The sequence below is a fragment of the Chaetodon trifascialis genome, chromosome 24 (assembly GCF_039877785.1).
Source record: "Chaetodon trifascialis isolate fChaTrf1 chromosome 24, fChaTrf1.hap1, whole genome shotgun sequence".
NCBI classification, from domain to species: Eukaryota; Metazoa; Chordata; class Actinopteri; order Chaetodontiformes; family Chaetodontidae; genus Chaetodon; species Chaetodon trifascialis.
In genome coordinates, this window is record NC_092079.1 from 9,013,822 (window position 1) to 9,025,994 (window position 12,173).

Here is a 12,173-nt window from a genome sequence, read left to right on the forward strand (position 1 = left end):
TGAGGACAAAATGTCATTAGTAATGTGTAAAGTGATCTGGATCGTTAGTTTCGGAGTTGGCGATGAGTTACTTTCTCTTTCTCTGAAAACACGTGGTCACTGTGAGCTCTTCTGCTTATTGGCTTTCCTCCCGTAAAACCTCTGAGTGGTTTTGCTTTTAATCATTTAAAAAATGTTTTGAAGCTAATTTGACACTATTAGAGTCCATGAAATTAAAAAAAAACGTATTTATTCTCAATCATATGTTTATTTTTCCAAATCTACATGAAAAACACAGTGTATAATTGTTATTATGGGGAAGATTGCTAAATGACAGAACAGCCTACATTTATCGCTCTGATTGGCTGTCACAATCAAAGGGGCGGGCATGTGTCGCAAGTGCTTAACAGTGATTGGATGACGCTGTTTCCGTACTGTAGCTACTGCACGACGTCAACAGACACTGCCAGGTTCGCTCGTTGCACAATTGTGGAACGTCCTCGGAAATAAAATTACATTTCTGCCTGAGAAAAAACACGTTTCCTTATAATAAAAGGTAAGTTTAATCACCTACATCTTCACACAGCGTCAAAATGTAGCCCAAACCCGCTATTTGTTGTCATAGAAAACGCCAAACTCACGTACAAAACTGGGTAGTTGAAACTTGGCTTTGCTAGTTAAACATGTGAAACGAAAAACTGCGGTTAGAAAAGCGATAATGGTCGCTTATATGTCGCTGGCTTCCTCTTGTATGTTTGCTACACCCAGCAGCAGTTATTTCAGTCAAAATTAAACGGAATAGTTGTTCACGGAATCCGTCACCACCCACCACCTTAAATGTTATGTTAAAGATTTGTTATGAACAATATCCTGTCCCAAATGTCGTCATTTCATTTCATATTTTCCCTCAGATGAGTGACACGTTAGACGAATTCACCAGTGGAATCTAATCATGTAGATGAAATGTTACATGTCATTGTATGACTCTGTTATTAACGGCGAAACAGAAGAAATCCTCAAAAAGTGGCATTTCTGGACGGAGTGTGGTTTGCTCGCAAGGCCAAGTGGCTCCAGGGAAGAGATCTGTCGTAGGACCTGTTTGGACAGATGCTGGAGGCAGAGTGGAACCAGTGGGGAAAATGAAACCTATGGACTTCTCCTCCGACATTCACCATTGCCAGCTTATAATGGAAACTGTTGCGTTTGAATAATAAGAACTAAGGTTTGATGCATCAATAATCTTCAGTTTTCTCATTTAGCTGAAGTATGTTTAATGAATAAGTTGCATTGTAGGATGGTTGTGTTTACTCGTGATTTGTCTTTCGTTTTTGCATTTTCTGTTAAAAGAACACAACATTTTAAAAGCCCTTAAGTCTCAGATGTTGGACTTCGCTGTAGACTTTGAATGCATTGTTTCAAACTTCTTTTTTCAAGCTTATTTAACGTCCATGCTTCCAGATTAAAGACCTTATCCACTTTTCTCTGAGCAGAAATGAGTCAGGGAGGAAGAAGGATACAGCCCATAATAATTAGTCAGCACTTCTGATTTCCTATTTCTTGCTTTGTGTCTGTTAATGAAGAAGTGAAGCTCGCATTCAGTAATGTACCATTTAATACGTTCACTCAGTCATCTGTCTGGCAGTAATTGTTTATGTAGGACAATATAGCAGCTGGTCAGGAGCTCCCTGACCTTTGACCTCTGACCACACTGAGTGGTCAGAAACAGTTATAAAGTTAATACATTATTCTTATATTTTGCAGGTTTTAAGGTGACTTTAGGGATTGGATGAAACTTTATTGACTGTAGTGGGAACACTGGGAGGTTGCAGTAATCCTGCAGATCATAATCTGAGTATAGAAATGATATAATCTGAACAGTAAAAGCATTCTTTTTTATGGTGTCTCAATTCCATTACACACTTTGTCTTTTTTTTAGCTGTAAAACATCCATAGTTTAAAAATGAAGCATTGGTTTGGCTGATGTTTGGATCCCTGAATCCTCATGAAGCTGCTCTTGTTCACCAGAAGATGGCTCAGTGGTGCCAGCTCCAGATGCTGGACTGCAAGTACCTGGAGCAGGTGGACCAGCTGTATGACGACTCGTTCCCCATGGACATCCGTCAGTACCTGAGCAAATGGATCGAGAGCATCGACTGGTAAGATGACGAGAAAGCTGCGCTGTTTACAACCACGTCACGTCTCTTGTCTCTCTGCCTTTTTTTAAGTAGAGTTTCCTCCTCAGGGACACGGTGGCGTTTCAGGACTCTCTGGCCACAGTTCGGTTCCACGACCTCCTGGCTCAGCTGGACGACCAGCACAGCCGCTTCGCCCTGGAGAACAACTTCCTGCTGCAGCACAACATCCGCAAGATCAAGAGGAACCTGCAGGTCCGTCTTTATTCTTTGTGTCACTGTGGTTTAGCATTTTGGTGAGAAGCTCTAAATGTGGAGTGACTGTCTGCTCAGGATCGGTTCCAGGAAGACCCGGTCCACATGGCCATGATCATCTCGAGAAACCTGAAGGAGGAGCAGAAGATCCTTGCCACAGCCAAGAGCACAGAGGTAAAACCTGCAGCATTATTCCATTTATTCATTTCATATTATTCATTTTGGTCATTTTACAGGCGACAAGTCCCAAAATGTTTTAGGAATTCAATTCAGAAATCTTTAATCGATGCACAGCAGGTCAGCGGACCACAGATATTCACTCACGCCTCTGGAAGCTGTCATCTCTATTAAAACAGCAGTGCTTTGTGTTCTGTCATGGAGGCTGCAGGTGTTTTTTTTCAATGCTTTTTCTTTGTGGACTGTAAACGTGTCTCCTTCCTGTCTGCAGCAGGAGGGTGAGGGCACAGTGTCGGCCATGGTGGTGGAGAAACAGAAGCTGGACAACAAAGTGAAGGAGATGAAAGACCGAGTCCAGGTACGTCTGCAGCCGAAGCTTCAGGTCGTGGCCTGACGTCACGCCCCTAAAATGTCACTAATGTCCAATCTTCTTCATCAGGTGGTGGATCAGAACATTAAGAACCTGGAGGATCTGCAGGATGAGTACGACTTCAAAATCAACACGCTGAAGAACAGAGGTGGGAAACACGTTGAGCTTCATTCACATCATTTCATTTCCTCCAGTAAGAAACGTCTTTGGTTTACTTTTAGAACTGCGATTTAAGGTTTTCTTTGCGTCTCTGCAGAGAATGAAATGAACGGCATGACACCGAAAGAGCTGGAGAAGGAGAAGATGACAGTTGCGCGGATGTGCTTTGAACTGAAAGCCAAGCGACAGGTGAGCAGAGACGAGCTGATCCCTGAGAGAACACACCTGAAAATGACACCCCCTCATCCAAAACAGAGGAACATGTTGATTCAAACCGAACGCTCTCTCTCTCTCTTTCTCTCTCTGTCTCTCTCTCCCCCCCTCCCTCCGCCGCCCGTCAGGACGTGGTGATCCAGCTGACCGACCTCCTGAACGTCACGCAGGCGCTGCTGTCGGACCTGATCTCCGAGGAGCTTCCTGAGTGGAAGCAGCGGCAGCAGATCGCCTGCATTGGCGGTCCGCCTAACGCCTGCGTGGATCAGCTGCAGAATTGGTGAGACTTCCTGTGTCCCGCAAACAAACAAACAAACAACAGTAAAATAAACAGACACAGATAAACGTTTTTTCTTTTTCTACCCACCACTTCCTCTCTGTCGGGAACCTGCTCCTCTTCATCCACGTCGTCTTCCCTTCATCCCTCTCCTCTTTCTCCTTCTGCCTCTCTTGCTCCCTCCTCTTCCTCCTGTCTCTCTTGCCCCTCTCTTCCTCTTATCTTCCTCTTCTCCTCTTTCTCGTCCTCCTCATCTTCCCTCTGCCTCTCTTGCTTCCTCCTCTTCCTTCTGTCTCTCCTCCTCCTATCCTCTTGTCTTCGTCTCCTGCCTCTCTTCTTCCTCTCATCTTCCTTCCTCCTGTCTCTCCTCATCTCTCCTCTCTCTTCCTCTTCCTCCTCCTCCTCCTCCTCCTGCAGGTTCACAGCAGTAGCAGAGAGTCTCCAGCAGGTTCGTCAGCACCTGAAGAAGCTGCAGGAGTTGGAGCAGAAGTTCACCTATGACAGCGACCCCATCACACAGAAAAAAGCTTACCTGGAGGCCCGTGCCCTGGAGCTCCTCAAGAACCTCCTGTCCAAGTGAGGAGCCTCTTACACACAAGTTATTGATCACCTGATTATTGATTAGCAATTAGAAATTGCTGAATAGCTTTTAAATAGCTCATTTAACTGTAATACACAGTTTTTTGTGGGTCGTAGTCCAAGCAGTAATGGACTCGGTGTGTGTGTGTGTGTGTGTGTGTGTGTGTGTGTGTGTGTGTGTGTGTGTACCTGCGTGCGTGCAGCTCCCTGGTTGTAGAGAGGCAGCCCTGCATGCCCACCCACCCACAGAGACCCCTGGTGCTGAAAACAGGCGTCCAGTTCACTGTCAAGCTGCGGTAAGAAACCGATTAGTGACGTCAAAACCATTTGATTTGATAGCTGAACAGCACACTCCGTGCTTCATCTCATATTAAACACTTTGAGTTCGGGCAGATAAAATCTGTTCTCAAGTCTGTTCCCACTCTGCAGATGTGCGTCAGCTTCCTGTCTCAGCTGATTAACCTGCTTTGGTTTCTGTTCAGGTTCCTGGTGAAGCTGCAGGAGTTTAACTACCAGCTCAAAGTCAAGGCGGTGTTTGATAAGTAAGCTGTGGTTCAAAGTTCATCACCCACTGAAAACTGTTGAGAGTGTGTGTGTCTGAGCACGTTTTTTAAAATAATCTCTTCATTTCTGCTTCTCCTCAGAGATGTTACAGAGAAGAAAGGGTACGTCCCAAAACCACTGACACACACATCAGCATGTTCATATAAGTAATACTACCAGAGCATCCAATGATACGATCGACTGTCTGTCATCAGGTTTCGGAAGTTCAACATTTTGGGAACAAACACCAAAGTGATGAACATGGAGGAGTCAAACGGCAGCCTGGCAGCAGAGTTCAGACATTTGGTGAGACTTAGATTTAGATCCCTTCATCCCTTTAGATGCTCCAGTAGGCTGAAAACCCGATGCACAAAAACAATCCCAGCATGTTCGGGATCTTTGGCTGAAACTGAAACGCCGAGTTTCTCTCATTTGTTTTTCTTCTCCATGCAGCAACTGAAAGAGCAGAAAGTTGCCGGCAACCGAACGAATGAGGTAAGAGCTTCAGCGACGTGACGCAAACGTAGCTTCAGTCATTTTCCAGGAGCTTCGGGAGGCTTCCTTGTTTCCTGCAGAGTGTTTTGTGTTGTTTCTTGGCGTGTTTTGTAGTTTTGTGTGAACTGCGTGTGTTTGCTCAGGGTCCTCTGATCGTCACCGAGGAGCTTCACTCGCTCAGCTTCGAGTCCGAGCTGCAGCTCAACCAGTCGGGACTGGACATCAAACTGGAGGTGAGGTGACTGAACACTGTTTGTCGGAGGAGACGGTTCACTCCTGCAGTCCACAGTCTGCCCTTCAAGGGAAAATGTAATGTTTTAATGTTATTGTTTACATGCTGTCGTTGTTGTAGGCCATATCTCTGCCTGTTGTGGTCATCTCGAACGTCTGTCAGCTGCCCAGCGGCTGGGCCTCCATCCTCTGGTACAACATGCTGACCACCGAGCCCAAGGTGATCACACACACACAAAATATGTCATATTAATAATTTCATATTTAAATCATTACCAAATCTCTGTATTGGCCTCAAAAATCACACGCACACCATAAGTTCCTTCTCCTCTCCTCATCCTCAGAATCTGAAGTTCTTCATCTCCCCTCCGACAGCGAAGTGGTCTCAGCTGTCCGAGGTCCTCAGCTGGCAGTTCTCCTCCGTCACCAAGCGAGGCCTGAACCAGGAGCAGCTCAACATGCTGGCGGACAAACTGCTCGGTAGGAGCCCCTTTGACACCTGCAGGCTTTTTGCACTGTTACACTGTGAGCTGGTGAATCGACGAGCTCACAGCTGATTGTGTCTCTGCAGGAGCCAAAGCCCAGAGGAACCCAGAGGGACAGATCCCATGGACCAAGTTCTGCAAGGTCAGAGAGGGAAACATTGTTAGTCTTTCATATTGCATCTATATTTCTATGTATTTTTATTGTCTCCTCTGGACGGTACCTGTGCACCTTTCTTTCTGTCCTGCAGCAGAGCGCCAATGAGAAAGCTTTCCCCTTCTGGTTGTGGATCGAAGGAATCCTGGACGTGATTAAAAGACACCTGCTTCCCCTCTGGAACGACGGGTGAGCCCGTGTCGTGGTTTTTAGAGTGAGCGGGAAACATTCCTGAGCGGATGTTTGAGTGTTTTTCTGTCTGCGTGCAGCTCCATCATGGGCTTCATCAGTAAGGAGAGGGAGAAGGCTCTGCTGAGTGACAAGTGTCCCGGTACCTTCCTGCTGAGGTTCAGCGAGAGCAGCAGGGAGGGAGCCATCACCTTCACCTGGATCGAGCATGACGTCCACGGTGAGCACAGCATTCATTCAGTGTACTAATACCACACTGTGGTTTTGGCATTCCTCACCATCTGAACCTGTGACGCGTCTCTTTCCGAACAGACAAGCCGGTCTTCCACTCCGTGGAGCCGTACACCAAGAAGGAGCTGACTGCCGTCTCTCTGCCTGACATCATCCGTACCTACAAGGTGATGGCTGCTGAGAACATCCCAGAGAACCCGCTGCGCTTCCTCTACCCGGACATCCCGAAAGACAAGGCCTTTGGGAAGTACTACCCCAAACCCTCAGAGAGTAAGTCGCACAACAAGTTCTGTACCCAAGTATTTTTCTGCCACCTCCTCTCCATCACATTTACCTGTGTTTGACTGACTTCAGCTCCAGAGCCGATGGACGTGGAGAACCCAGAGAGGAGCGGCTACATGAAGACGGAGCTCATCTCAGTCTCAGAAGTGTAAGCATCAGTCACAGAAACATGATGTATTTCTTTTCTTTATATGCAAAAGCTCAAAGGTTTGGGAAGTTTCAGTACAAGCTTGGGCAGTTAATGCGGATGTTCGTCTGTCCTGTTGGTCCAGGCATCCGTCCAGACTGCAGGACAACATGATGCCGATGTCTCCTGATGACTACAAGGCTTTGGCGCAGTACGTCAGTCCCAGAGATATCGATGCTGTGGTGAGTACTGCTTTGTGCCGCTGCCGCTTTAAATACTGCTCTGTTGAGGTCCAGCTCCAGAACTGGCTCGCCTTTGAATGTCAGAGCCGCGATGTTGAGGGAAATCAGGAAATGATGAAATAAGTCTGTCTGTCTGTCTGTCTGTCTGTCTGTCTGTCTGTCTGTCTGTCTCTTTCTTCTTGCTCTGCTTTCAGGCCAACAATCTGATTTCTGGATTTGAAGAGTTTGACGTTCAGGTAGATGCAGCATGAATGTGTTGCTCACACCTGCTGTTTGGTTGCTCTGGTCTGAATCAGTTGATAAATAAAGTTGGCAAATTTGAAGCGTTGGAGCCAAAATGCCGAACGCACACTTCAATCATTGGTCAGATGTGTCTGCAGAAATAACCAGGAAACAAACAAACCCGCTCCAGAGTTTGTTTGCTCTGCAGCAAAAATCGATTAACCGCTTTCACACCTGCACTAACCCAAACCAAACAGGCCAGGTGTGAAAAGAGCCTCTTCTTTAACACCACAGCTAACAGAACACTGCCTGCCCTTTCCCTGCATGCACAAGTCGCTGTGTGTTGTGTCAACCACAAGAGTGTAACGTTTCTTCTTCTCTTCCCAGATGAGTGCCGACTTTCCAGACCAAAACTGAGGACGAGCCAGTTCCTTCCTTTCATCCACGTCCTCACACTGTACTTTCTTTTGGAGCTTTTGTTGCTTTAGAGATCTTAAGATCTTGGTTGATCATGTGATATGCTCTTTGTGGTATTGTAGACCTTGAAGCTGTCAGATTATGGAGTCAGGTACACAGGGCAGTAAAGTCACCAATCAGGAGGAAGAATGAAGAGGCTCGAGCCCCATTTGAACTGGAAAAACTCAGCGATCCAGTTTAAAAGTTCCCAGAACAGTAGCACTTATATGACTGCGGTCAGGGTGGAAGTGACCCACATACAGAAGCTGAGCCAGTCTAAATCAAGTGATCTGTCACTTTATTTATGTACATATATGTTTTTATTAGTGCTGTCAGGCGATTAAAAAAATGTATCTAATTAATTACAGGATTTGTAATTAATTAATCTAATTAATCGCATTTTAATCTCATATCTGCTAAAGGTCCCCAAATAAAGAATTTGAATTCTAGGACATTACAATTCACTGACATTCACATTACAGCTGGTGAATTCTTTTCATCACTGTAGTTCTCGACGGTAGCTGGAAATTAGAGTCAGATGACGCTATCTGAAACGCCTCTTTTAGGCCCTCGTCTTCCACGATTGAAATCGGCCTGCAATCAGCAGCAACCCACTTTGCGATTGCGTTTGTCAGTTTTTCTGTCGTGGCTTTGCTCATTCGTTTTCCTAACTCAGCAAGTGTGGGTTGGCGGAGTGAGCTCACGGTAGCACTAGCGGCACTAGCAGCAACTACATGTTTACATGGAGCGTTTAAATGATAATTCAGGCTGGAGCTGCTACGGTGATAGGAAAATTCTTTTTTACACAAGTACAAATCACTGCGTTCTTGTTAATAGTCCCGTCTTTGTTCTTTTTATAAATAAACTTGCCGTTCAAAGGTCCAAGCAGGCTTGCCTCGCTCTCCGGTGTCGCATCCGCGTCTGTTGTCACCCTGCTTTTGACTAGTGGCGCAGGTAATATGCGACCTGCCACTGCAGTCTACGGGTCGCTCAAAGGGCCAAATTTAAAATGCTTGCGCATTGACTTGCCACTCATGATTAATTGCGTTAATTTTTATAGCGCGTTAATTTGCAGCGTAATTAATTAATCTAATTAACGCGTTAAACTGACAGCCCTAGTTTTTCTAAAATCCGAATGAAAAACCCTTCATAAGCCCAACTTTAAAACAGTGAAATGCAGGAATGTGATTGTGCATGGCGGCTTCTTTGTAGCAGAAATTCTATGAAAACATACTTTTTCAAAGGAAACTCTGTTAAAAGATTAAATGATATAATGTGAATGTCTGTGCATACATGAAATGCGCGTGTGGAGCTTTCCTGAGCGTTTTATCTAAGAAACTGTATCATTAGCTTCAGTTTTCAGTGGGAAAGCTACAGCAATCAAACTATTTCATAACTTCATGAGTTCTGTTGGTTTTGAAGAAATAAATCATCACAAATCGTTTGGTGTGTAAGAAGCCAGAAAAGAGAGACGACACTGCCTGGAGACGAAGGCGATGTTTTATTACAGCAAGAGACAGAGATCACTGCCCTCCAGTGGTCATTGAAAGTAACTACACACAACAGCACCCATATTAACACGACAGCATATAGGCCTACTGTATACAGCACTGATGATTAAATGTGTTTTAAAAGTTTCCAAAACCAACATAAAGGCTGAAATCCTCCCAATAAGGTCTCCAAAGACCTTATCAATATTGAAGAATACTTAATTAATTAATATTGGTGTGAGAAAAGAGGTTGGCCCAGGGGGCACTGGTGCGAATCAGGCCTCATGCCAGGAGGCTCTTGGTTTGTGGCTGATCTGTTCTTTAAGTTTGAGTGGCCAACATGTCAGGATTGAAAAGTTTTGCTGGAAACAGTAGAACCAGCCTGAGCCATCAGCTGCATCTCATCTCAACGACCTCTCAATAACAAAAACAATGAAAAAACATGAAACTCTGAGCATAGTTCAGTGTAGAAACCTGCATACACACAAAACAGGAAACATAACACACCTTCTGACCACAGACTGGTTTTATTATTACTGTAACTTGACTCCGGTGTCATGAACATGTGAAGGCAACCTCTCAGTTGTTTGATGCAAGAAAAGTCTTCATCCACTCTTGCGTCTGAGGAGCCAGGTCATTTCTGCAGCCACTGCAAGGTAACTCATGCTGCATGCCACGTCGGTATGCAAGCTTATTGATTCACGTGCCTCGTGGGACAGACCGCTCAATTTTCTGACAAATGCTGCCGGGACACGGAATCCAACCACTTCTCTACCTCTGAGAATGAATAAATCATGATATGAACTAACCTCAATGGATTAACCGTCTTTAAAACTAATGAGCACTTTGATGGCCAGAATTAGCATTTGTCATCTTTTTGGGGTGATGTGAGAATAAATAATTGAAGAGAGGCTGAGTGCTGTCTTTGCTTGACTTTTGCAGACCGATATCTAAAGGAAGAAGAGAAAAGCTCTGACAGGCAGCAGCCAGCTGTCTGTCCTATAGCTCAGGCTGTAAGAGGAGACTCTGGAGACAAAGGTTGTGAGTTCAAATCTTATGAAGCCCGGTGGGCCCTGCCCCCCTGAAAAAAAAAAAATCCCCCTGCCCCCCCCCCCCCTTTTTTTTGGGGGGGGGGAGTGGGAGTGGGGGGCAACCCCTCAACTTTCTTTTTTGTTTTGTGGTTTTGCCAACAAAGGCAAAGGGAGGGGGAAAGGAGCATGGTCATTATGTCAATGAGCTACACCTGAGGCTGACAGCTTCCTGCTATGCTAGTTTACTGCTTTACTGCTATGTACTGTTTTTTCTATTGATTGAGGAAGAAACTGAAAACATCATGATAAGAGGATTTGATCATTTTTTCCTTCAACCATTAAGAAAAAACAACTTATTTCACTGAGCTACACTTGGTGGCTCAGTACTTGGTTTACAAGTAAAACAAAATTTCACAACAGATTGGAATTGATCCAGCAACATTTGGCATTAGTAGCACCCCCTTACTCTTTTTTTTTTTCTTTCTTTTATTTATCAAAAAAATCTACAAACAAGAAATACCCCCTTACTCCACTGAGCTACATGAGAAGCTGGAGATCAGGTGGTGGGATGTTGTATTTATTGTTCAAAGACAACACTCAGCCTCTCTTCAATTATTTATTCTCACGTCACCCCAAAAAGATGACAAATGCTAATACTGGGCATCCAAGTGCTCATTAGTTTTAAAGAAGGGTAATCCATTTAGGTTTTTCACACTGATATGTTAATTCTATGTCATCATGGAACAGGCGTGCGTAAGGTAAGAGTGCATAAACACATGCGAGAACATTAGGGAGAAGTCAACGTTATAATAAAGAAGGTGTTCATTGGAGAGGGGAGGACTGTTGGCTAACTCATGTGTGTAACATAGAGCTGGGGGAGGAGAAAGGGGGTTTCATCCTTTTTTTTTGTCCCCAAAAATCATGTCATTTGCAAACCTGACGCTGTGAGCTCTGTGGGTTTTTGAGCTAATTTTAAATGGATGCAATTCAAATCCTTTTTATTTTTCAGTCAGTGCATGTTAAATATCTCCTAAACAAATATAAAAACACCATCGTCTGTACTTCCAGAGAGCAGCTGAGGATTTTGGCCCCCCCTCCGCCCCCCTCCAGGCAGGCATGGATGTGTGAGCAAGTGGGTGTGGGTGAGTGAGCATCCCGGTGTGGTGTGTGTGAAGATTTTAAAGTGATTTTGTAGGCTCTAAATGCTCAATGTCGGAATCCATCCTTTCAACACTAAAGGTGGCAGCAGCAGCACCTGGAAATGGTAGCTTGTAAAATATGTTAGCTTGTTCCAAGATAGTGTTGATGGTGTGCCTGTTGTTCCATGTTAGTGTTGTTCCAAGATGTGATCCATTGAGGCCATATATCTGCAAGTGTGACACAAAAGTCTTAACATGCAACATCACTATACAAACAAACACAAAATAAATGTTCCCAATAAATCCATTCAAATAAATAATGAGGTAAAAAATATAGCTATACTAACTGTCCATCAGAAGAGAAAATAATATAGTTTTGTACAGATGGATGCCAACGTAAAGGACACACAGTGACATCTTGTGTCCTGTTTGGGTAACTGCAATTGCTCATGTGTCTCCACACCTTGAAGCATAAGCCTGCAGTATATGTGTGTATATATTATCACAAAGCAAGGAGGGAAAGCGACACACATGAAACATTAACCGCAACGGCATCGTTATTTAAATACATTAGTTTCTTAAAATCTATAATTTCACATAAATTGCAAGTCTTGTGTTGATGATCTGCCCATTTTCGACGGCCAGTTCGCTTGCCGCGTTCTCAACAACAGGAAAACAATAACAAAAGCAATATAAAAGGATCATACATGAAATT

General features: G+C 44.5%; 1 protein-coding gene across 5 annotated transcripts; it reads left to right on the forward strand.

Moving 5' to 3' along the window:
• Window positions 1-415: 415 nt before the first annotated feature.
• On the forward strand, window positions 416-9,268 carry stat1a (signal transducer and activator of transcription 1a). 5 transcript variants are annotated; one of them, XM_070958083.1, is made up of 25 exons: window positions 416-535; window positions 2,005-2,135; window positions 2,222-2,366; window positions 2,445-2,540; window positions 2,815-2,901; window positions 2,983-3,061; window positions 3,170-3,261; window positions 3,414-3,565; window positions 3,980-4,138; window positions 4,345-4,437; window positions 4,624-4,683; window positions 4,786-4,806; window positions 4,900-4,990; window positions 5,138-5,179; window positions 5,323-5,412; window positions 5,532-5,630; window positions 5,755-5,890; window positions 5,982-6,037; window positions 6,144-6,238; window positions 6,319-6,458; window positions 6,551-6,739; window positions 6,824-6,899; window positions 7,024-7,120; window positions 7,315-7,356; window positions 7,730-9,268. In XM_070958083.1, the coding sequence occupies exons 2-25, from the start codon at window positions 2,008-2,010 to the stop codon at window positions 7,757-7,759; spliced, it is 2,295 nt and encodes a 764-aa protein (XP_070814184.1). In that variant the 5' UTR covers window positions 416-535; window positions 2,005-2,007; the 3' UTR covers window positions 7,760-9,268. The 5 variants fall into 5 exon arrangements, with proteins under 5 accessions (XP_070814184.1, XP_070814186.1, XP_070814185.1 ...); XM_070958085.1 differs by having other exon boundaries at window positions 431-535; window positions 6,147-6,238; XM_070958084.1 differs by having other exon boundaries at window positions 431-535; window positions 2,008-2,135.
• The last annotated feature ends 2,905 nt before the right edge of the window (window positions 9,269-12,173 follow it).

Bases quoted from the DNA above. Each gene is read 5' to 3' on its own strand.
- stat1a (XM_070958083.1), top strand. From the start codon at position 2,008: ATGGCTCAGTGGTGCCAGCTCCAGATGCTGGACTGCAAGTACCTGGAG. The intron at 3,262-3,413 runs GTGAGCAGAGAC...GCCGCCCGTCAG, and splicing joins AACTGAAAGCCAAGCGACAG to GACGTGGTGATCCAGCTGAC. The intron at 5,180-5,322 runs GTAAGAGCTTCA...GTGTTTGCTCAG, and splicing joins CCGGCAACCGAACGAATGAG to GGTCCTCTGATCGTCACCGA.